The following is a 23,919-nucleotide window of genomic DNA, read 5'->3' as shown; positions in this document are numbered from 1 at the left end:
AGCCTTTAGCTACCAAATCCTTGGTGCGGAATTTCATCCAGGGGGTGCGGCACCTGGCTCCTCCAGTCCGCGCGCCCTTACCGCCCTGGGATCTTAATTTGGTTTTGTCGGTTCTACAGAAACCTCCCTTTGAAAACATCAGGGAGATTCCCTTGCTTACTTTATCCCAGAAGGTGGCCTTCTTGGTGGCTATTACTTCTGCTCGCAGGGTGTCAGAACTGGCTGCATTATCATGCCAGTCCCCATACCTAGTGATTCATAGGGATAAGGTAGTACTTCATCCTAAGCCATCTTTTCTTCCTAAGGTGGTTTCAGATTTTTATCTGAATGAAGATATTGTACTACCTTCCTTGTGTCCTCAGCCCAAGCATCATCGGGAACATGCGTTGCATTCCTTAGATGTGGTTCGGGCAATCAGGGTATACCTGAAAGCTACGGAATCATTCCGTAAGACGGATTCACTTTTTGTGATCACGGATGGCCCCAGAAAGGGTTTGCCTGCATCTGCCGCGACCATTGCCAAATGGATTAGACAAACGGTGGTACAGGCTTATTCTATTAAGGGTCAGAGTCCTCCGTTCCCTGTTAGGGCGCACTCCACTCGAGCGCTCAGTACTTCCTGGGCCTTTCGCCATCAGGCGTCAGTGGTCCAGGTATGTAAGGCGGCCACTTGGTCGTCGGTACATACCTTTACAAAATTCTATAAAATTGATGTGACGGCATCGGCGGATGCCTCATTTGGCCGCAAGGTTTTGCAGGCCGCAATTTGAGGAGACCGGTGGTCTACCTCGAGGGTTTTTTTCTGTTTGAAAAAAAAAAAAAAAAAAAGAAAAATTTTTTTCTCTCTTTTGTTGAGTCTCATCATTAAGGATGAGCATTGTAAACTTCTAGTTGGCACCGGTTGGGCCTTCTAGATTGGGATTTGATTTCATTTTCCCACCCCTCAGTTGTGATACTGCTCTGGGACGTCCCGAAGGTGGTGTATCACCGAGGACTACGTCTGTCAATGAGCGCTAGAGAAAAATGGATTTTTGTAAAATCTTACCGTAAAATCCTTTTCTCTTAGCTCATTGACAGACGTAGTCCCCGCCCCTCTGTTTTTTTGAGTTGGGTTAAAATCTCTAAGACTGCTTTTTCACATAACTGATTTGCTGAGGCAGAGAGAGAGAGGATATACCCTCTGGGACTGCCCCTAGGGTGTGGCCAGAGCTTTTTAATTTCCTGTCTAGTCCTGCTCCTGTGGAGGCAACATAACCCGAAGGTGGTGTATCACCGAGGACTACGTCTGTCAATGAGCTAAGAGAAAAGGATTTTACGGTAAGATTTTACAAAAATCCATTTTTCTTTAGTGTTAGAGTAGGAAAGTGTTAGAACCCCTGTCAGTTTATTTTTGTTACTTGTTGGTGATATTTGTCATTAATTAGCGCAAATAAAATGAAGTGAATATCTCTCTTTGGGCTCCATTTACGAAAAGCGGTATCTAGCACTTTAAGAAATGTGGTAAAATACTGTGCAGTGTTTTTCAAAAAAAGTTTTTGGTATTCACAACAAAAACACTACTAAAATACTGCATACTTTATGAAGTGATGCAGTATTTTAGTAGCTAAAGCTTGTGGTATTTTAACGCTAGCAGTAGCTGGCATCCTTAACAACCAGTGACTGTCATGCCAGGGCATGCTGGGTCAACGGCATCACAAGTTTAGTTTATTTAGCAGCGGGAGGTGTTGGTGCTGTCAGGCGGTGGGAGCCAGCATCTGTTGTGAACCTCCCTCTTTCTTTTTCTCGGGCAGGCACTGGCTGTGGTTATCGTGATTTACGATGGATTTACACCGGATGACTCTTTTTTTTTTTTTTTTTGATAAAGAACTTGTCAAAAACTGTGTCTGCCTTTATTTTGACTTTTTCAGCACTTTTTGGGTGAATGAGTAGGGGTACTATGTACCCCTACTCATTCACATGGTGGGGGGGGGGGTGGCTGGGATCTGGGGGCCCACTTGTTAAAAAGGGCTTCTAGATTCTGATCAGTGGGGACTATGTGCTTTGGGGGGGGGAGGTGGAGCCCTCTGTCCCAAAGCACCACCCCATGTTTGAGGGCATGTGGCCTGGTATGGTTCAGGAGGGGGGGTTGGGGGGGGGACTGAATGGTCAAATAAGTGTCTGGTATGTATTTTGAGGGGGACCCCATGCCACTTTTTGTAAAAATTTTGGCATGGTTCGTTTTTGAATTTTATTCTGTGATTTTATTTTTTTTTAATGCCAGCAAAGCTTTTCTTTACATTCAGCTGTCGGTGAGGAACCCTCCTTAACCACCATGGTTGTTAAGAACACTGGCAGCCAACCTCTCCTTAACAACCAGTTAAAATCATACGCATTCCTTAAATACTGCATGCCTGGACCACTACTTTATTACCACATGCATTTAATTATTTTCTTTCTCTGAATTGAGTTTAACGTCTGTTCATGTGGTATTTATCTTTTTCAGAATTTTGCATGCAGTATTTAGGTAAAATGTATCTAGACACCTAAATACCGCACGCAGGATGCTTTTGTGAATGGAGCCCCATGGCAACTGTCAATAGTATAGTTGTCCCCGCTGAAAGATTAAAAATCCCCTCTTGATTGGATGATAACTGAACAGTTTTGGGTTGCCAGTCACTCTCTGTCCCAGCGACATACGGAGGGTGAATTTCCCCATCAGGGTCACAGACAGCCAAAGTCTGACAAAACAAATCTTTCTCCACGGTCCAAAACTTTAAAAAAATTGTTTTGGGTAAGCATCCACTTTATTAATTGGAGTTATTAGATTTATTTAGTTATGTAACTATCTTGTATATTAGTGAGCACAGTATACAGGGATACGGAATATGATGATGAACATGCACACCTACACAGGTTGAACCCGATGGACTAGTGTCTTTATTCCACCTTACCAACTAGGTAATAATGGTCTGTAGTCCATAACACCATTCGTATGGGTTTCTGAAGCTTACAATGATATAATGCTTTAAACTAGATATACAAATCTATATAAGCTTGCAATGTTTTTTGAACGTGTATGGAAAATTAAAAACCATATAAATACAAAGAAAATATACAAGAACCACAGAAAAAGGTGTATGCGTGAGTTACAAACACCATATAATACAGTTTGTTTGCCTGGGGGTTGCCAAATGCAGCCGCTTCATTCCATTGCTGAGAAAGCCCAGAGATGGAGCCAGGAGCTGCTGGTAATGAGCTGCGCCATGTCACCGTGTTCTGTGCTATGGTGATAGAAGGAGAGGTGTGTGTGGGCAGAGGGAGCATGATGTGCTACATGAATGTCACTGCACCACTGCCTTACCACAGCAGAAGGGGACCCAGATGTGTGATGGAGAGGAAAGTGTGCCATGAGCTGTATGGAGGGGTGGGATGCATGGTGAGGTGTGCTATGAGTTACATGACGATGTGTAATGTGTAGCTCACTGATGTGATATGGCCGGACAAGAGAGAGTTGTGAGCTGAAGGGTGATACATAATATGTGCTAGAAGCTTACAGTGTGATGGAGATGTGAAATGTTCTGCATGGCGATGGATGTTGGCACTTTAAAATAAATAAGTTGATTTTGTGTCCCAGTTTGGGCACTAAAAGGTTTGCCATCACTGATATAATACATATTGACAGGCATTTAAAAGAAAGCTGGACTCTGAAGAGTATGTAAGCTTCCATTTATCCATCTCTCCGGAAAATATGAGTTACTTGGCTGTCATACCAAGCCATGGGCTTTTAAGTTTCTGAGGCTCTGCCCTTGAAAATGTATGTAAATCTGGACATTGCTCTTACTTTCCTGATATGCATGCTTGTCAGTGACTAAAAATATTAATGCAATTATTTTTTCAAGCACAACGTTTCTTTAGTGTTTTAGTTAGCAATCTGAAATTTGCGATATGTAAATAATGTATAGCCTATAAAGCTTATTTAGTATACAACAGTAAGAACATCCCCTCCGCTGACAATAGAAATTTGGCAAGTTAAAGCTGGCCATACACTGTTAGATTTTCAAACAATCGTCCCTGAAAGAATGTTTACCTGAGCATTCGAGGAACCCAAGAATTTTCATTCAATTGCAACGATTTTTCATTTCATTGATACATCATTGAATGTTCATTTACTGCAACAAATCTTCATCAGTATGCCATACCAATGTATAGAATTTTAATGTTCGATTTACAATCCTTTACAATTTTATAAAAACAATACAAAAACTTTTCCCAACTGATGACCACAATAATAGTTAGAGTTTTGTTTTTTTTCAGATAAGAAATGATAAAATATTTCTGTTAAAAAATTAAAGGAATGTTCCGAAAGCAAATGTTTTCAAACAAGCTTCTACCGGTGACAAGGATAAGGAAGTTACAGCCATGAAAACCTTTCCTTATAGCCTTATCATCCAATGACCAGACCTTCAACCATCAGAATACTTTTTTAGCTTTTCAGGTTGCCTTTGATAGGCCATGGGGTGAACCACTTGGTTGAATAGCAGTGGTAAGCTATCTGGCTGCCATTGTAGCCATGGGTGTTACTAGTACAAATGATTTGGGTACAAATTGCGATACATAATTATGCTGCAATGTGGTGGCATGGGAGAGACGACTCAAGACAGCCAACTGCATCATTAATGACAATTATCTAAAACCGTTAAACAAATTCTCATTTGTGTCCCATGACATTTTAAGTTGATTCCGTAGCTCATAGCTATGCTGCATTTGTAGGTCCAAGTAGGCATATTTGTATATCGTTGACACCACAGGGCACCATCGAATATTTGCTTAAGATGAATGCTCATTGATGTAGTTAATCATTAATAATAACTGCCTTTCTCATATGCCATATGCTGTTTGTCTATATACTGATCCTATTGTTTTCTTTCCAGACGCTGGGAGTTGCAGTGTTTGCCGGGGTTGGAGTGTTTATATTAAACCTTCCATTTATGACATTGTTTGGAGTGGTGATCAAAAAGCTGCAGGTAAAACTACATTCTATAATTGTTTTCTAACCTATGCATTAAAAAAATGTATTTGTCTTGTCATATTTTGATGTTTTTCAACAGACTGCTAAAGCAAAGGGCTTACACCAGGGGGTGGACTGGGTTGGGAGGCAGGCTGCTTTGATCCCCTGAAAAAAGATAGCACCAGTGGACTGCCAACCCCCCCACCCCCCCATCCAAGCTCAGCCGAGGGCTGCCGCTGGTCAGGTGCGCAAGGAGGGGGTGCGCAAAGGGGGGAGAGCTCAGGAATAAGTGTGTGCAGTGGCTAGAAAGTGACTGCAAGGAGGGAATGCGGGGGAGAGGAGGGCCCAAAGCCAGCAGGCAACTACAGAAGGCCCGTGTGTGACAGCTCTGTGGGGTAGTCAGGCAGTCACTGTTTGGGGGGTCACTGATGTAAGGGGTGAGTGGAGACCCTAAAGCCCTTATGTTTCATGAATGTCATACCTGTGAAATATAATGGAGGGTCCCTAACCCACAGCTTGATTAGAATGGATATACATAGGTTCTGTGGAGTTCCCCTTTAAATTAGGGTGCGCACGGACTCTGATGTACTGTAAAGGGGAACTCTGATGTAAGGTGGCTCCAGGAACTCTGATGTAAGGGAGATTCTAAAGTAAGAGCAGAAAAGGGGGCCCCCTACTAAATATGTGAAAGAGTCTCACTGGGAGACTGTAATAAAGTGCCCCGTCATGGATGGCTCTTCTCCCTTGCCAGCCCCGACCAGTTTGGGAACCTACAGTCTGTACAGTGGGTGCTGTCCATCCCGACCCACCCAGTGAGCAGGGAATACCTGGAGCGGAGCTTCAGCTTGGGATGGGGGTCGGAAGGAGGCAGAGAAGAGGAAGAGCAGACGGGGGGGGGGGGGGAGTCGCTGCACCATGGGCCTCTGGGTTGTACTTGCCCCTGGGCTAGAAGTTGCAGTCAGCCCGTGACTTTTTCAATGGTCTGTGAACATTTATGTAAATCTTGAAATATATTTCATGAATGTTACAGTATCTCACATTTTTGTAATTATTTTAGTATATCTTTTCATGTGACAACACTAAAGAAATTACACTTTGCTACAATGTAAAGTACTGAGTGTACAGCTTGTATAACAGTGCAAATTTGCTGTCCCCTCAAAATAACTCAACACACAGCCATTATTGTCTAAACTGCTGGCAACAAAAGTGAGTGCACCCCTAAGTCAAAAGTTCCAAATTGGGCCCAAAGTGTCAATATTTTGTGTGGCCACCATTATTTTCCAGCAATGCCTTAACCCTCTTGGGCATGGAGTTCACAAGAGCTTCACAGGTTGCCACTGGAGTCCTTTTCCACTCCTCCATGACGACATCACGGAGCTGGTGAATGTTAGAGACCTTGGGCTCCTCCACCTTCCGTTTGAAGATGTCCCACAGTTGCTCAATAGGGTTTAGGCTTGGAAACATGCTTGGCCAGTCCATCACCTTTACCCTCAGCTTCTTTAGCAAGACAGTGGTCGTCTTGGAGGTGTGTTTGGGATTGTTATCATGTTGGAATACTGCCCTTCTGCTCAGTCTCTGAAGGGAGGGGATCATGCTCTGCTTCAGTAAGTCAGAGTAAATGTTGGCAATAATGTTCCCTCAATGAACTGTAGCTCCCAAGTGCCAGCAGCACTCATGCAGCCCCAGACCATGACATGCCCACCACCATGCTTGACTGTAGGCATCAGATTGACAGAAAAAGAGAGGTGTTCTATTGGATTTAGATCAGGCGAGCGTGGGGGCCATTCGATGGTATCAATTCCTTCATTCTCCAGGAACTGGCTGCATACTTTAGCCACATAATGCTGGGCATTGTCATGTACCAGGAGGAACCCAGGATCCACTGCACCAGCATAGGGCTTGGCAATTAGTCCAAGGATTTCATCCTGATTCCTAATGGCAGTCAGAGTGCCATTGTCTAACCTGGAGAGGTCTGTGCATCCCCCTATGGATATGCCTCCCCAGATCATCACTGACTCACTAGCAAACCAGCCGTGCTGAACACTGTTACAGCAGCATAATGTTGTCCACTGCTTCTCCAGACCCTTTCACGTCTGTCACATGTGCTCAGGGTGAACCTGCTCTCATCTGTGAAAATCACAGGGTGCCTGTGGCAGACCTGCTAATTCTGGTGTTCAATGGCAAATGTCCAGCTTCAGATGACACCCAGTAGGAGGGGCAAAACACGTCAAGCAGGAATCTAGCGCCAGACGTCATTTCTGGTCGGTGGAACGCACCAACGGCATTTCTGGTATAGTAGTGAACCGCGCGTTGAGGCGGCGCTCTCCCACTATACGTCTAAGTGCATTACTATCATCAGATGTAAGTGTATATCTTTTGCTTTTTATCCTTAATAAACGGTGTTACGCTATGGAGGCTATTTGGGTACCGGAGATTCCAGGAATCACAGGAGATAAAGCCATTCCCCACTGTCTGAGTCCACTGGGAGAACCTGGGAGAAATTCTTGTTCCAGCATCCACTAAGTGGCAAAGCAGTCTCTGAATATATGTTTGATCTCCCCATTGTTTGGTGAGTGGGGACACAAGAGGGTAGCACGGAGTGGTCTGCCCTTATAATTATTCAAGCACAAGCACTTTTATAAGGATCATCTATTTTTAGCTGTTAAAGAGTACAAGCACTTTATACATAAGGACTTTATCTGACCAAATCCAAAAGACTTTTTTCAGTCGTTTCATGTATTTGCACTTCAGTTCAGTGATATAGCACCGGCACTTTAATTTATTTATTTATTATGTATTATTATATAGTAATGTATTGTTAATGCACATTGAAGATTTGTTGTTTACATATATATATATATTTATTTGGTCACTAGAGCAGCGCTGATAGTTTCCTATTTTTCAATCAAGGTTCACATTACGTATATCAGCAGCAGCCTATGATAGAGTATTAAGCTATTCTTAATTAATGATATAGGAAGAGCAGCGCTGATACATCTCTCGCTACAGGCAGCATAATGTTGTCCACGGCTTCTCAAGACCCTTTCACGTCTGTCACATGTGCTCAGGGTGAACCTGCTCTCATCTGTGAAAAGCACGGGGCACCAGTGGCAGACCTGCCAATTCTGGTGTTCAATGGCAAATGCCAATTGGGCTCCACTGTCTGGGGCACTGAGCATAGGGCCCACCTGAGGACGTCGAGCCCTCAGGCCACCCTGATGAAGTCTGTTTCTGATTGTTTGGTCAGAGACATTTACACCAGTGGCCTACTGGAGGTAAATTTGTAGGGCTCTGGCAGTGCTCATCCTGTTCCTCCATACACAAAGAAACAGATTTTTTTTTGGTTGAAAATGTAATCTTTATTTGCATAAAAGATATACAAAAAACAATACTTTTGTCGGGGTACATTCTCCCCTGTACTGCGACGCAGCGCATAAATACACTACATTACAATACATTTCCGGTCATACTAATAAATACATTCAATCACATACATTCATTCTGCGGTATGATGCCTGATGTGTTGTGCGGAGTAAGGATACCCCGAGCCATCACATCATGCATGACGCCGCAATACCCCTGAAGCATGAAACTAAATAACATTGTCTATACGTTACGTTACTCAAACTGTATCAATACTATAACATTTCAAAAAAGCAACAGGTGTGATGGGGGGGGGGGGGTAAGGGGAGGGGGATGAAATCACAGGCCCGAAGCTTTATTGAATGGACAAAGACACACAAGGGAGAGTGGGGGAAGGGGAAATCTTCAGACCTCCTCTTCCTCCATGAGATTCATCAGGTTATAGTCTCTGAGCAGACTGTGAACCAGTCTGCGACAGTCCTCGATGGACATCCTCTCCCGCTGGTGGATAAGGCGCTTTCTGGCGCACCATAAAGCGTCCTTAAAGCAGCACAACACCCGCCAGGCGTTGTCAATGTCCTCCTGTGAAAATGTTCCGTGAAAAAGTCCATTCAGCACAGCAAAATGTGTGATGGCAGTCTGTGGAACAAAGTCTCTAAGTTCAGGTTCCAAGGCCCTCAACAGGCTCTGTGCAAATGAGCACTCCCAGAAAACGTGGAAAGACGTTTCCTCATGGATGATACAAAAGGGGCAGTGCCTGTATCTGCACAAGTTTCTGGCATGCATAAATGTCCTGAGTGGCAAACCCCCCTGGACAGCCATCCACGCCAGATCTTTATGCCTGTTGGTGAGTCTCTTTAAAGAAACATTCCTCCAGACCACTTTGCAAGTGGCTGAAGGGAGGCCTGGAACAGTCTCAGCAATGTCCGATGCTCTGATCAACTTGTAGATAGTTTTTGGTTTCCACAAGTCGGGCTTAACTCCATGCAGCCCCAGCTCCTTGATGAACTTGAAAGTGTCCAAGTAGTACCAAGGAGTGTCCCAGTTGTAGGGGATGGAGCTGTCCCATTTGTCCCATCCAAGGGACCTCCAGAGAGGCAGGAGGAAAAAACGGGACATGGAGTTGCCTCCAGAGTCCGGAGTTCTGTCAATCAAAGTTCTGCGGATGCAGTTGCAGGCAAAGAACACCCCCAGTAACGTTGCGATGTCGGGCACGCCCTTACCATGCAGCCCCAGCTCCTTGATGAACTTGAAAGTGTCCAAGTAGTACCAAGGAGTGTCCCAGTTGTAGGGGATGGAGCTGTCCCATTTGTCCCATCCAAGGGACCTCCAGAGAGGCAGGAGGAAAAAACGGGACATGGAGTTGCCTCCAGAGTCCGGAGTTCTGTCAATCAAAGTTCTGCGGATGCAGTTGCAGGCAAAGAACACCCCCAGTAACGTTGCGATGTCGGGCACGCCCTTACCGCCCTTGAGGGGTTCCTTGAACATGACTGCTCGCTTCACTCTGTCCATCTTGGAGCCCCAGATGAAGTGGAACACCGCCCTGGTGATGGCCTTGAAGGTGTTGACCCGGGGAGGCCAGGCCTGGGCGAGGTACTGCAACACAGGGAGGATCTCGCTGCGGAGTACCAGTGTTTTCCCTTCGATGGTGAGTTCTCTGAGGCTCCATAGTCCAAACTTTTGTCTCATCTTGGACAGTCTCTCCTCCCAAGACTTCAGGGCTGCGCCCTCAGCTCCAAACCAAACTCCAAGAATTTTGATGAAGTCCGCCTTGATGCTGAAAGGGATTGATGCAGAAGAAGGCAGGAACCACTTTCCGAAGAGCATGATCTCTGACTTCCCGCAGTTGACTTTTGCCCCTGAAGCTTTGCCGAAGTCCTCACAGGTCTGGACGAGCGAGTCGATGGAGCGCTGATCAGCACAGAACACCGTTACGTCGTCCATGTAGAGTGAGCACTTGACAACCCTTCTGTCCGGTCCCGGTGCGGTGATCCCTCTGATCTCTGGGTTCTGTCGGATGCATTCGGCAAAGAGCTCTATACAGCAAACAAAAAGCAGAGGTGAGAGAGGGCAGCCTTGTCTGACCCCAGAGAGAACAGGGAAAGGGTCAGTTTTCCAGCCATTCACCAACACCGTGCTACAAATATCATTGTACATCACATTCACATACGAACAAAACATGTCCCCAAGACCAAACCTGCGCAGAGCTCTGCACATAAACTCATGGGAGACACGGTCAAAGGCCTTTTCCTGGTCAAGACTGACCAGGGCCGCGTGCACACGGCGGCCTCGAATGTACTGGACCGTGTCCCGGACAAGCGCAAGGCTGTCCGCAATCCTGCGGCCAGAAATGCCACAAGTCTGATCCGGGTGGATGATCAGTCCGATGACAGATTTCAGCCTGTTGGCCAGAACCTTGGCGAGGATTTTGTAGTCCACGTTCAAGAGAGAGATGGGACGCCAATTTTTCAGATCCCCTCTCTCCCCCTTACGCTTATACAAAATCGTGATCATCCCCTCCCTCAGCGACGGAGGCATTGTGCCCTCCACCACCATCTCCTCGTACAGCTCGAGCAGGTCCGGGCCAACGAGATCCCACAGCGCTACATAGAGCTCCGCTGGGAGACCGTCGCAGCCCGGGGTCCTGCCCTGCCTGAAGGATCTGACGGCAGAGTGCAGCTCCTCCAGCGCCAAGGGGGCGTTGATTGCCGACATACCTGCAGGATCAAATTGGTTAGTGATACCTGTCAAGAACCTGTCGGCCTCAGCCGTATCTGTTTCTTTCGGGGAGTAGAGGTTGGTGTAGTAGTCGCTGACCACTTGCATCACAGCCTCCTTCCCCTTCTGGAGTGTTCCGGTCTCGTCCCGCAGCTCAGACAAGGGAGTGTGTCCTGAGTGAAGTTTCCTGAAAAAGAAAGAGTTACATTTCTCACCTTTCTCAAGATTCTCCACCTTGGAACGGAAGACGAGGTGCCTGGATTCTTCCTCGAAGTGTCCTTTCAGGCTCTTCTTGGTGTCCTCCAGGTCCTGCCTAACGTCCCAGCCGCAGTGGTGAAGGTCCTGCAGGGACTGCATCTGACGTTGCAGTCTCCTGAGTTCCCTCTTCCTGGCACACACTTGCTGGCGTCCCCTTGCCTGAAAGAAGCTGCGTAGCTTGACTTTCACAAACTCCCAGTAGTCGCTTACCTTTCCGAAGAACCTCTTGTCCTCCTTCCAGGTAATGTAGGCCTCCCTGAGTTCCTCCAGCAGTTCCTCATTTTCCAGCAGGGTACCATTCAGCTTCCAGGAGCCCGGACCGGGGACAAAGCCCTCGCCCAGGTCACCCCGAAAGTGAATGGCCCTGTGGTCAGAGAAAAAGCAGGGGACCAGGGAGAACCCGCGATGTCTGACTGTCTTGGAGGTGAGCACGAAGTCTATCCTAGAACGCACAGATCCATCAGGACGGCACCACGAATAGTTCACGGAACCTTTCCCCATGGATCCCACGGCGTCCTTCAAGGAAGCCTCCGCAATCATCTCCTTGAGCTGCCTAGACGTGGTGTCGAGCTTTGCGTACATGCTGGAGCTGCGCCCATCCTCCTCAATCGGACAGTTAAAATCACCGCCGATTACTACTGCCCTGGTGGTGACGAGTTGGGTCCGCAGGGTCTGGAAAAGCTCCCGTTGCTCATTCTTATCTGGGGAGGCGTACACGTTGATGAGCCTAACTGGCTCTCCCGCCCATGAGCCGTCTACGACCAAAAGACGGCCACAGACGAGCTCCTGGACGGAGTCAACCGTGAAACGACCACCCCTGACAAGAATGGCTACCCCTGCAGACTTACAATCGACACCCCCGGACCAGTAGGAGGGACCATGGGTCCACTGGGAGGACAGATGAGTGTACCTCCTCGAGAAGGGTAGGGCACACTCCTGAAGCATGTAGACATCACTCTGCTGAGTGGAAAGAAAAGTCAGCGCCACCGGTCTTCTAGACGCATCCTTGATGCTCCTAACATTAATGGAAAAGATGGAGATCTCTGCCATCATGTAAAGGAGATGAAGGGGCTAGCTAGCAGGTGGGCTGAACTTACCTCCCCTGAGGGGGGGGTGGTTCTTCCACTGCCTCTTGTGCCTGTCCGGTGTCCTGGTTCAGGCCGTTCTCCTCGAGGATGCTGTCCATCAGGTCCTGGGTGAGGTCAGTCCCTGGGGGGGCCAGATCCTTACCTTCCTGCATTTCACCTTCGTCTTCCCCCGCAGACTCGAGGTCCTCGAGGTCCTCCACCACTGGGTCCAGTCCAGCGATGTCATGTTGCTGGGCCACGGTGGGCCGCTTGGTGGGATCTTCAGTTGTCTGACTATCTAGGTTCCGTTTCCGGCCTTTGCTGGTGGGGGTGGCGGTGGGCAGGGTGGGGAAGTCCTCCATGGAGGACAGGGCGGGGGGGGGCTGGGAGGGGGGGTGGGGCAGGTGGGGTCACCTCCGACTCAGAGGGGGTGGGGAGGGATGGGTCGGAGGAGGTGGTAGGGGCCTGGGGAGGGGGGGACTCACCAGTGGCTTTCCACGGTTCCTTCGCTGTCTTTTCCCCTGGCTTCTTTTTCCCAGTGCTGTCTGGAGCTTTGCCCTTGATCAGGGCTCCAGCGTAGGACCGGGATCTCTGGGGGCAGTCTCTGTAGACGTGCTCCGCCAATCCCCAAAGGTTACAGGTCTTGGACCTCGGGCAATCCTTGGTCTCATGGCCTGTAGCCCGACAGAACCTGCAAGAAGGTTCCTGACAACCCATACCTACGTGACCCTGCTTGCCGCACCTGTAACAGGTCTGGGGCATGTCTGCGTAGTACAGGAGTCCTGCGGAGGCTCCCAGAGAGAAGTAGGGCTTCAGGTGCTGGAGATCCCCCGAAGGCTCTCTCCTTAACCTGCAAGAAACTACCCACTTACCTGTCCAGAAGCCGTTGACATTGAGGATTCTGACTGGGTCTTTGGCCACGATGCAAAACCTCTGGAGGTAGGTAGCGATGTCTTTTCCTGGGGTATGGGGATTCCTCATGGACACCGTCACCCGCCTTTCATCCCGTTGAATGGGAGTATTCGCAACAAAGTTGCGGAAAGGGGAATCCGGGCCACAATTCTTCACTGCTTCCCAGTACCTTCTACAGACCTGTAGAGACACAAAAGTTATATAAAATATACCTTTCATGAAGGTCTGTACGGACAGGGTCTCCGCCTTGCTGAACCCCTGCTCGAGGATCATTTTCTTGCCGAAGATTTCCGGGGTCATGTCGGGGATTCTTCCGTCCACCTCCTTCAGCTGCAGCACCACTGTCTGCCTCATCCAGGGTTCCAGGGTAGGAAGCCCGTCTGCGGACCTGGTTGGCCTTGCTGAGCCTGACTGGCTAACGGCCGCCGGGGTGGGGGTGGAGGTTGAAGCGACTTCTCCCGGAGCCTTGGCAGAAGTGGCGGGGACGTGCTTTCTCTTCCCGGTGCTCTTCCCCATGACGGAGGAGTTTGTCGGAAGTCGCTTCAGGCAAACTTCGGCGGCTTCCTTCTTATTCCTCGGCCTCTTCACTCTTTCGTAGCATTTAAAAAGGCCCTTGTGCGCCTACTGCCCGAAGGTAGTAGCGCAGAGGTGGGGGGGAGGAGGGAAGATCGCAATCTCGTTCCTTGTGGGGGCTAAGCCTCAAGCCCAATAGCAGCAAGTAGGTGAAGCCGAATCTAATCGAAGATCCTACAAGGCCGAGCAGAGGGTACCCCACAAGGACCAAATGGCTTGGATAGATACAAGTGTTTCTCAACGTCCTAGCCGTAAAGCAGAGACACCCCTAAGGGCTAAAGTCGATACTACACTTGATCTTAGCCAAAAGGCCGAGAAGCGATCGCAAAGAAACAGATACCGGTCCTGCTCATGGGTTAAGGACCTTCATACGGCCCTGTCCAGCTCTCCTAGAGTAACTGCCTGTCTCCTGGAATCTCCTCCATGCTATTGAGACTGTGCTGGGAGACATAACAAACCTTCTGGCAAAGGCCAGAAGGTTGTGGATGTGCCTTCCTGAGGGAGTTGGACTGCCTGTGCAACCTCTATAGGGTCCAGGTATCGCCTCATGCTATCAGTAGTGACACTGACCCTAGCCAAATGCAAAACTGGTGAAAAATATTCAGAAAAGATGAGTAGGGGAAAAAATGTCCGTGGCCTCCACCTGTAAAACCATTCCTGTTTTGGGGGTTGCCTCATTGTTGTCCATCTAGTTCACCTGTTGTTAATTTCATTAACACCAAAGCAGCTGAAACTGATGAGCAACCCCCTCCACTGCTTAACTGACCAGATCAATATCCCAGGAGTTTAATTGATTTGATGCTGTACTCTGATTAAAAAGTGTTCCTTTAATTTGTTTGAGCAGTGCATATATATATATATATATATATATACATATACACTATATAATTAATGCACAGCAACACCTAGTGGTTAGTTTAATATTACCTAGTGGCTGATTTATTATCTAGTGGAGATACATGTCTACACGGAGTGCAGAGTATGCCAGAGGAATGCTGCATGTTTGAATTTTTTTACTATGCATTGGTATATTGTTAGGTTTCATCCAGATGGGTGTTGACGCCCGCTCTGCATACAGGCCATATTTGTTTTTGTGCTTGCATCTGTTCTTGTGCACAGTCAGCCTATAGAGGTGAATGCAGATGTAGCAGCTTCATAGACACAGCCGCTTGTTAAAAATTAACATAAATGCAGGAGCAGGTGCACAGATCCAAACACAGACAGTCTATACATGCGACTGTGTATGGAATCTATTTTCTATTGCTTTGAAAGAAGTCTTTTGAAGTCCTGGTGACCACTGCACTGAAAGAGAGTGAAATCCAGCATTTTGGGTTTCCACCAAAACAGGAACAAAAGGGAAACATTTCACTGGGTACACTAGTTCTTGTAACAGATGTCTAAGACATATGTGTCAAACACAAGGCCCGCAGGCTGAATCTGGCCTGCCAGGCCATTTCATGTGGCCCTCGCACCTCTCCTGCAGCTGCAGTACCCCCTCATCTCTCCCCCCACCTTTTCTCAGCAGTCGGCAGCTGCGATTCATTCTGCACATGGACACAAACAGCTATTTCTACAGAATAACAGAGTAGGAATTTGCAACAAAGTCTGTTAAAATCCCTACAATGTGCATTGATCATCTAGAATGCAATGTTTTTATGCTTTAAGGGCAGTCAGGCTAAAGTACTGGGAGCTCCATCTCAGTTGGTACCAGTGGGTACCATTTTAAAATACCCACCACCACCATCTCCCTGTATTAATGGTTAAGGCTGAGAGAATTAAAATTCATAGGCAATAACACCAAAGATTATTGCTCAAGAGGATATCCAATTGCCTCCTGGGGGATCAAGAAGGAATTTTTTCCCTGCTGGAGCAAATGAGACCATGCTTCATAGAGTTTTTTTTTTGCCTTTCTGTGGATCGACTGTAAATATAGGATTGTGTATAAAGAGGTTTTCTATTTATGTATTTTTTTCTATTGGTTGAATTAGATGGACTTGTGTATTTTTTCACCCTAACTATGTAACTAATCACTGACATCATTAGCCTAGAGGAAGCATTATCCCACTGTTTCTCCTGCTTCTGAAACACTTCATGGGTGACATTCAGCTGCCCGCCTATGGTTACTTGGTCATCTCTGGCCACCTGGGACTTTTATCAGATCCAGCTAGCTGGGGTTGCAAGTATGTGAGGTCTTGCTTCACATTGGGCTCAGTTGTTTTCTTGTACGCAGTGCAATATGTCTTTTAAAAGACATACAGAAAACAGTCCCCCTGCAAAGTACAGTCAGGTCCATAAATATTGGGACATCGGCACAATTCTAATCTTTTTGGCTCTATACACCACCACAATGGATTTGAAATGAAACAAACAAGATGTGCTTTAACTGCAGACTTTCAGCTTTAATTTAGGGTATTTACATCCAAATCAGGTGAAAGGTGTAGGAATTACAACAGTTTGTATATGTGCCTCCCACTTTTTAACCACTTTACCACCGGAGGATTTTACCACCCAAGGATTTTGCTGTCTTACGTGTTTACACAAGCGGGCGGATCTCCAAACTCGATTCCCCGACGACCGGGGAAGAGCAGCGGCGATCGCCGCCGCTCCTCCCCTGGCCCGACTCCCGCTGTGACTGAAAACAGCGGGAGCGCGCCTCCGATGCCGCGCTAGCGCCGCCTACAGGGGGAGGAGTCCAGCGACGTAGGTCTATGTCGCTGGACGGAATCGAGCCACTTTGCCGCAGTACGGTCAACGTGATGAGTTCTGAAGCATTTGGCTGAATATGAGCAGATAATATTGCCCGAAACACTTCAGAATTCATCCTGCTGCTTTTGTCAGCAGTCACATCATCAATAAATACAAGAGAACCAGTTCTATTGGCAACCATACATGCCCACGCCATGACACTACCACCACCATGCTTCACTGATAAGGTGGTATGCTTTGGATCATGAGCAGTTCCTTTTCTTCTCCATACTCTTCTCTTCCCATCACTCTGGTACAAGTTGATCTTGGTCTCATCTGTCCATAGGATGTTGTTCCAGGACTGTGAAGGCTTTTTTAGATGATGTTTGGCAAACTCTAATCTGGCCTTCCTATTTTTGAGGCTCACCAATGGTTTACATCTTGCGGTGAACCCTCTGTATTCACTCTGGTGATGTCTTCTCTTAATTGTTGACTTTGACGCACATACACCTACCTCCTGGAGAGTGTTCTTTATCTGGCCAACTGTTGTGAAGGGTGTTTTCTTCACCAGGGAAAGAGTTCTTCGGTCATCCACCACAGTTGTTTTCCGTGGTCTTCTGGGTCTTTTGGTGTTGCTGAGCTCACCGGTACGTTCTTTCTTTTTAAGGATGTTCCAAACAGTTGATTTGGCCATACCTAATGTTTTTGCTTTCTCTCTGATGGGTTTGTTTTGTTTTGGTTTTTTTCAGCCTTATGGTGGCTTGCTTCACTGATAGTGACAGCTCTTTAGATCTCATATTGAGAGTGCAAATGCAAATAGCACACTTGAATTGAACTCTGGACCTTTTATCTGCTCCTTGTGAATGGAATAATGAGGGAATAACACACACCTGGCCACGGAACAGCTGAGCAGCCAATTGTCCCATTACTTTTGATTCCTTAAAAAGTGGAAGGCAGATATACAAACTGTTGTAATTCCTACACCTTTCACCTGATTTGGATGTAAATACCCTCAAATTAAAGCTGAAAGTCTGCAGTTAAAGCACATCTTGTTTGTTTCATTTCAAATCCATTGTGGTGGTGTATAGAGCCAAAAAGATTAGAATTGTGTTGATGTCCCAATATTTATGGACCTGACTGTATAACCTCAGCCTATACTCCCCTACTGCTTCTAGGGGCGATTTTACTAGTATTCTCAGAAAGGATCAATGCCAATAACCTAGATCCTGGAATCCCCATTATTTTAGGGTCACCCTCCTGAGAGCCCTTTTCAGCTCTGTCAGGTGGCTGGACCCCCTCCACAAGGTCCCTTATTTCCATAGATTTGTTGTTGGTTTATTCAAAATGATTAGAGTGATCTGCTCACAGAGGCTCTAAGTGCCCTCCACGGCAGAGTCTAACCTGTACTCCACTGGGCCTCCTTCTTTAAGTTCCCCTGGGGCCACATTATCATCTTTGATTCAGATGCAGAATCTTTACAGTCTACTCTTGATTAAGCGGATTTTGAGCAAATTCCATGTGAATCACATTTACAAGCAGTTGTCTCTAACCTCATTAATGCAGTTCATTCTACCCTGCTTTTGCAGGATTAGTCTGCTGTTCTAGGCCTAGGTTTTTTTTTTCAAAAGCTGCAAAGGCTTTCCCAATACACTTGGTATTTAAAACATTCTGGACTGGTTGGTCTTTACTCTGGACATGCAATGTCTGTCCAAACTCCCTTCCATGAAAATTACTGATTATGTATACTAGGCTTGTATTTTCCATGCTGTTAACCAAATGTTTATTTCTATTAGACAGCTTAAATTGATTGTAATGGCAAGACATTTTTTACCTTAAAGAGAAGTATGGACTTGCTTTTTTTGTTTTTTTTTTATAATCATACTTCGCTAAGTGGATGCAGCATCAGTTTGATGCTGCATCTGTCCCCTGTCCGCTCTAACACTGAAAACTGAGTGATCTAACACCACTGAACGCTCGGTTCTCACAGCTCCCTGAGCAGAGAGCTGGGGACTGTCAGTCACCACTCTACTATGCCCCCTCCTCGCTCACTGGAGCACTGGGCTGTGAAGCTGAGAGGCGGAGCCGGGTACAGTGCAGACATGTGGGCTGATCCCGACTCCATGGTCACCATCTTGCCCAAGCCTGGACTGGCTCTGTGATGTCAGCAGACAGACTGCTGAAAACAGGTCAAAACAAACTGCACTTCTGTGATCCATAAGAGAAGCACAGCCAAACGAGCTGTTTTTCTATTTTAATGGATTCCTTGCCCTAGTATTTGTATGCCCCCCAATACTTACCTGATTCCCGAATGGATCCAGCTATTTTCCCATCTGTAGCTGCTCTCTCCTCTTCTTTCCTTCAATCACAGTAAGGAGGCAGCAACTGGAACCATTCAAAATCAAATCCTGTGATAAGGGAATGGGGGGCTGGGCTGGGCTGAGCCACGCTATGTGCATCATGGGAGCGAGCCTACATGACTGCCCCCATTGCAAGCAGCTTGCTATGGCAGCACTTAGGGTAAAGGAGGAGCAGAGAGCGACGGCAGGGGAACCCAGAGGAGAACGTTCAGTGTTGCTCTGTGCAATACCATTTTACACAGCAGGAAAGTATACCATGTTTTATATTTTAATTTAAAAAAGGAAGCTTTACAATTACTTTAATAATGGCAATAAACAGAATCAGACTAAAAACAAATGTCTATCTGAGAAAAGGAGCATTATGTCATAAAGGGTATGAAAACTTCTCACCATCACCATGATGGTATCTAAGTGAGGAAGACTTCCAATTCAGAGCTATAGCCCATTGTGTAGCCACACATATAGTGTGAATTCATTTTTCTAAATGATATGAGACATTTGAAATGAGTGCAAATGGAAGACAGACAGGCATAGTTAGTATAATTAGGTGTCCTATAAGTTTAAATAAACTTTCAGAAATATTTTGCCATATGGGTCTCAATTTTTCACAGCTCCAAAACATGTGGAGTAAGGAGGCAGGGATGACATAACCACAAAAACTTTTATCGGAAACTTCTGGGAATATTGTGTGGAGATTAAAGTGGTTTTAAAGGATGAAGGCTGTTTTTATCTAAATGCACTTTCTGCATTAAGTTAAAAAAACCATACTTAACTGAGCTTGCTCTCTATCCATCAATGTGCAATGAGCAGTGGCTATCTCAGCTCTATTCCTCCTGACAGGCTCGGAGACAGCCATTGTATCCCACTGATTACAATCACAGCCAGTGAGGAAAGACCAGGGCGGGACTGATTTATGCTGTCTGTCTATGGACACTCATAGCCAGCTCAGGAGCAAGCCCTCACGAGTGCCCTCATCACAAGCGGCTTGCTATTGTGGCCACTCAACAGGGGGAGGAGCCAGGAGTGCTGGTGGGTGACCTAGGTAGAGGAGGATCGGCAGGGCTGCTTTGTACCATTGCTCAAGGCTGTGATGCCTCTTCGGTCAGGCGCCATCTACATTGGAAGAAGCAGACTGCACATGCCTACATTACCCCCCCTCTTCAACAGATGTTGTCCTCAGCATCACAACATGGAAACAACAATGATAATAGTGATTAAAGAACAGTAAGAGTATGGTTAGGACAAAAAAATAAACAATTTCCAAAAACATAGTCAGAATATCTTGCAGGGAATTGCCCAGGGTTAGACCGCAAAGGGCACCAGCTCTCTTGATTCTCTGCTGAATTACTTGACAAAGGATCAACTGCAGGCAGTGATGTGAGGGCTTCGGGTGGTAAGGGGCCAAACAGGTCTTCCGCTTTCTTCTCACCTAAGCCCAGGGTCAAATCCTCGTACAAGTCAGTACAGTCTGTGGTACTGGATGGGGGTGGATGGGCCTGCCAGGCTCCCGACACCAGAGCCATCAGGCTTTTGCGCTAGGAGAGTCCGGAATATCTTGCAGGGAGCTGCCTGTGGTTAGACTGCAAAGGGTGCTGGCTCTCTTTTTTCTCTTCAAAGTCACTTGACAAAGGTTTAACTGTAGACAGTGATGCGGGGGCCTCAGGTGGTAAGGGGCCAGACTTGTCTTCCGCTTTCTCCTCACCTGAGCCCAGGATCAAATCCTTGGACAAGTCAGTACATTCCATTGTACTAAATGAGGTGGATGGGCCTCCTGGGCTCCCAACACCAGAGCCACCAGTCTGTCAGGAATCAACAGCAGCTAGGGAGACTAGACACATATAGCTACACATGGAATTAATGTAGATATCCTTAAAGCGAGATTTATTTACAGTGAAACACACAAATAAGCATACACAGCAAACAATGAACATAGGAAACTCCAGCAAACAACCAGCACCAAATATAAAAATAACGAAGGAACCTAAGAACAGACTATCTACAAATATATACAATATAAGGGACAATGATAACAGGGAATACAGGGATGCAAGGAAGAGGGAAATCATGACTGTGTACTAGGGCAGAAAACAGGAGCAAGGCAGAGGGGTACAGGTTATATAAAGCTATGAATAAGGATCACAGGAACAAGGCTCTAGCAACAAGGAGGCAATCAAATTAGTGACGCACTGGTGAAAGAGAGGAGCAGCCTTAAATAGCCACCTGACAGCTGAACATAGGTGTAACTGATCATTACAGCCTGCTGGCTTCTAGGAGACATCTGCTGGTGGACACTGAAACTGCAGAAATGAGCAGGTGAACTGAATCCTAACACAGTCTTTGAGCTAGGAGAGGCCAGCTACTTGAGCACGAGGGGCTGCAGAAACCAGGCAGTGGGAGCTTAATGCTTTGGGGGAAGATCTGAGGTGTCAAATGCTTCCCAGTCATCGGCAGGCTTCCTGGAGTTACCACCTAGCACACAAGGTCTCAGCATATTTCTTTGTAGTTGCTTCTTTACGGGGTCAGGCCCCTCCAAGACCAGATCATAGACAGGGCTAGGTGGAAAAGGCTAGATAAAAACCAAAAAATCCGCGCTTAGGATAAAAACTATAAAAACCAAACTTTGGCTGCAGCCCACTTAAAAAATACAGCCCAAAGGGATGTATCAAATGTATATAAAAGAAAGAAAGTGATTGGCGCTGCCAAACATAGGGTCTTTGAACAAATAAATAAGGTGGGTTGTCTAATAATAATAATTAATCAATCTATAGTATAGTATATGGGGTTAATTTTGTAAAGCGGAGTGATAGTGTTAAAATTGAAAAATATTAATAAAAAATAAAAAACTCCTTGAGGGTGTGTAACAACAGTGTAAAATAGCTATATATATATATGCTTATGAAAAAAGTGCAACGTGTCCAAAATTGAGAGGTGTGGTCCCTCAAATGAAAAACCAAAAGTGCTATATTTGACGGGTGTGGTCACCTATAACAAAATTAGATAAGATTGTAAAAAGAAATCAATTATTCCAGCTGTCCCCAAACAGGAGATACGGCTGACTAAATAAATAGGGAATTGGCGGGCTAACTAGATATATGTCCGTGATTATGTGTGACTCCAATGTTCATTGAAAAATTAGATCACATGTAAAAAATAAATTAAAATCAATACAAAGTGCAGGCCCAGTGATGTGACAATTAGTGCTCAATACGAAACTAGATGATAATAAATAAATAGGTGTTATATCAAAGGTTAAAAAAGCATGTATGAATCCATAATAAAATTCATAAATATAACCTACAATAAATATATGTAAGTCCGCAAATCAATAAAAGTGCAAACACAAATTTATATGAAAAAAAGTGTCCAATATTCTTATAATTATATTTATATTTATAATTATAATTATATAATTAGCCGCAACTTCCTCTTTCGCGGTGCGCGCTTGGAAACAGCGTGCATACCAACCGCCGGATGTGCATCCCAAGCCTCTGGATCAGTAGACGGAAGTGATGTGGTCACGCTCTTTTGAGCTCTTTTGAGAGCGTGACCACATCACTTCCGTCTACTGATCCAGAGGGCTTGGGACGCACATCCAGCGGTTGGTACGCACGCTGTTTCCAAGCACGCACCGCAAAAGAGGAAGTTGCGGCTCCTATGCCATACGGACGCATTATTTGCAAGCTGTTAATGTGAGTACCTGTCTTTATATATGAAATAAAGGATTTAAAAGCAATCCTTCACTATTGGAAGCATTTTTTCTCTTATATATGCCCCGGGATTGTTCTGGTTATTTTCCAATCGATATTGATGCTGTAAGCCACTTTTTATGCTGAGTTGGAGTGCGATTGAGGAGACTGGGTGTCACCAGGGACCAGATTACCGTTGTGAGGGAGCGATCCCCAATATCGATCCGTGGTCTACCCCTGTAGGGGTTCTTGGCTCTGGTAAGCGTGGGACCTAAGGAGAGGGGGAGCACCTTATCTTTTCGCCCACTCACTGCACTCCGGGCAACTGCAAAAAGAGCACCTTAATATCTTCTATGGACTTTGCACTATTATAAGAATATTGGACACTTTTTTTCATATAAATTTGTGTTTGCACTTTTATTGATTTGCGGACTTACATATATTTATTGTAGGTTATATTTATGAATTTTATTATGGATTCATATATGCTTTTTTAACCTTTGATATAACACCTATTTATTTATTATCATCTAGTTTCTTATTGAGCACTAATTGTCACATCACTGGGCCTGCACTTTGTATTGATTTTAATTTATTTTTTACATGTGATCTAATTTTTCAATGAACATTGGAGTCACACATAATCATGGACATATATCTAGTTAGCCCGCCAATTCCCTATTCATTTAGTAAGCCGTATCCATCCCCTGTTTGGGGACAGCTGGAATAATTGATTTCTTTTTACAATCTTATCTAATTTTGTTATAGGTGACCACACCCGTCAAATATAGCACTTTTTGCACTTTTGGTTTTTCATTTGAGGCACCACACCTCTCAATTTTGGACACGCTGCACTTTTTTCATAAGCATATATATATACTGTATATATATAGCTATTTTACACTGTTGTTACACACCCTCAAGGAGTTTTTTATTTTTTATTAATATTTTTCAATTTTAACACTATCACTCCGCTTCACAAAATTAACCCCATATACTATACTATAGATTGATTAATTATTATTAGACAACCCACCTTATTTATTTGTTCAAAGACCCTACGTTTGGCAGCGCCAATCACTTTCTTTCTTTTATATAGGTGGAAAAGGCTGCCCCAACACCCGATACGAGGTGCGCTCCCACTTGGGCTCCAGCTTACTCCTTATTGTGTGTTTGGTTTTCTTTACCAACACCTGGTCCAGATGTTTTATATGTTCTTCGGAAGTCTTGGAGAAGATGATGATATAATTGAGATAAACTATCATGGACTCAAAATTGAAGTCTCCAAGACATCTTTCCATTAGGTGTTGGAA

General features: G+C 45.7%; 2 protein-coding genes across 2 annotated transcripts in view; one reads left to right on the top strand and one right to left on the bottom strand.

The window, feature by feature from the left end:
- The window catches only part of LOC309557354 (multidrug resistance-associated protein 1-like), a 330,716-nt gene that overhangs the window by 179,636 nt on the left and 127,161 nt on the right, over positions 1-23,919 (top strand). Inside the window, exon 12 of the mRNA XM_082260034.1 lies at positions 4,911-5,003. Coding sequence (XP_082116160.1) covers positions 4,911-5,003 — 93 coding nt within the window. The remainder of the gene's footprint in view (positions 1-4,910; positions 5,004-23,919) is intronic.
- On the bottom strand, positions 7,608-23,871 carry LOC309557691 (uncharacterized protein; the record flags this gene model as incomplete). The annotated part of the gene is made up of 4 exons (XM_082260468.1): positions 7,608-7,646; positions 9,779-10,386; positions 11,095-11,602; positions 23,794-23,871. 4 exons carry the CDS (start codon positions 23,869-23,871, stop codon positions 7,608-7,610), a joined length of 1,233 nt encoding a protein of 410 aa, XP_082116594.1.

The sequence above is a fragment of the Pelophylax lessonae genome (assembly GCF_965119305.1).
Source record: "Pelophylax lessonae genome assembly, chromosome: 6".
NCBI lineage: Eukaryota > Metazoa > Chordata > Amphibia > Anura > Ranidae > Pelophylax > Pelophylax lessonae.
The sequence above is the reverse complement of the archived record's forward strand: the minus strand, read 5'-3'. Positions and strand labels throughout refer to the sequence as shown.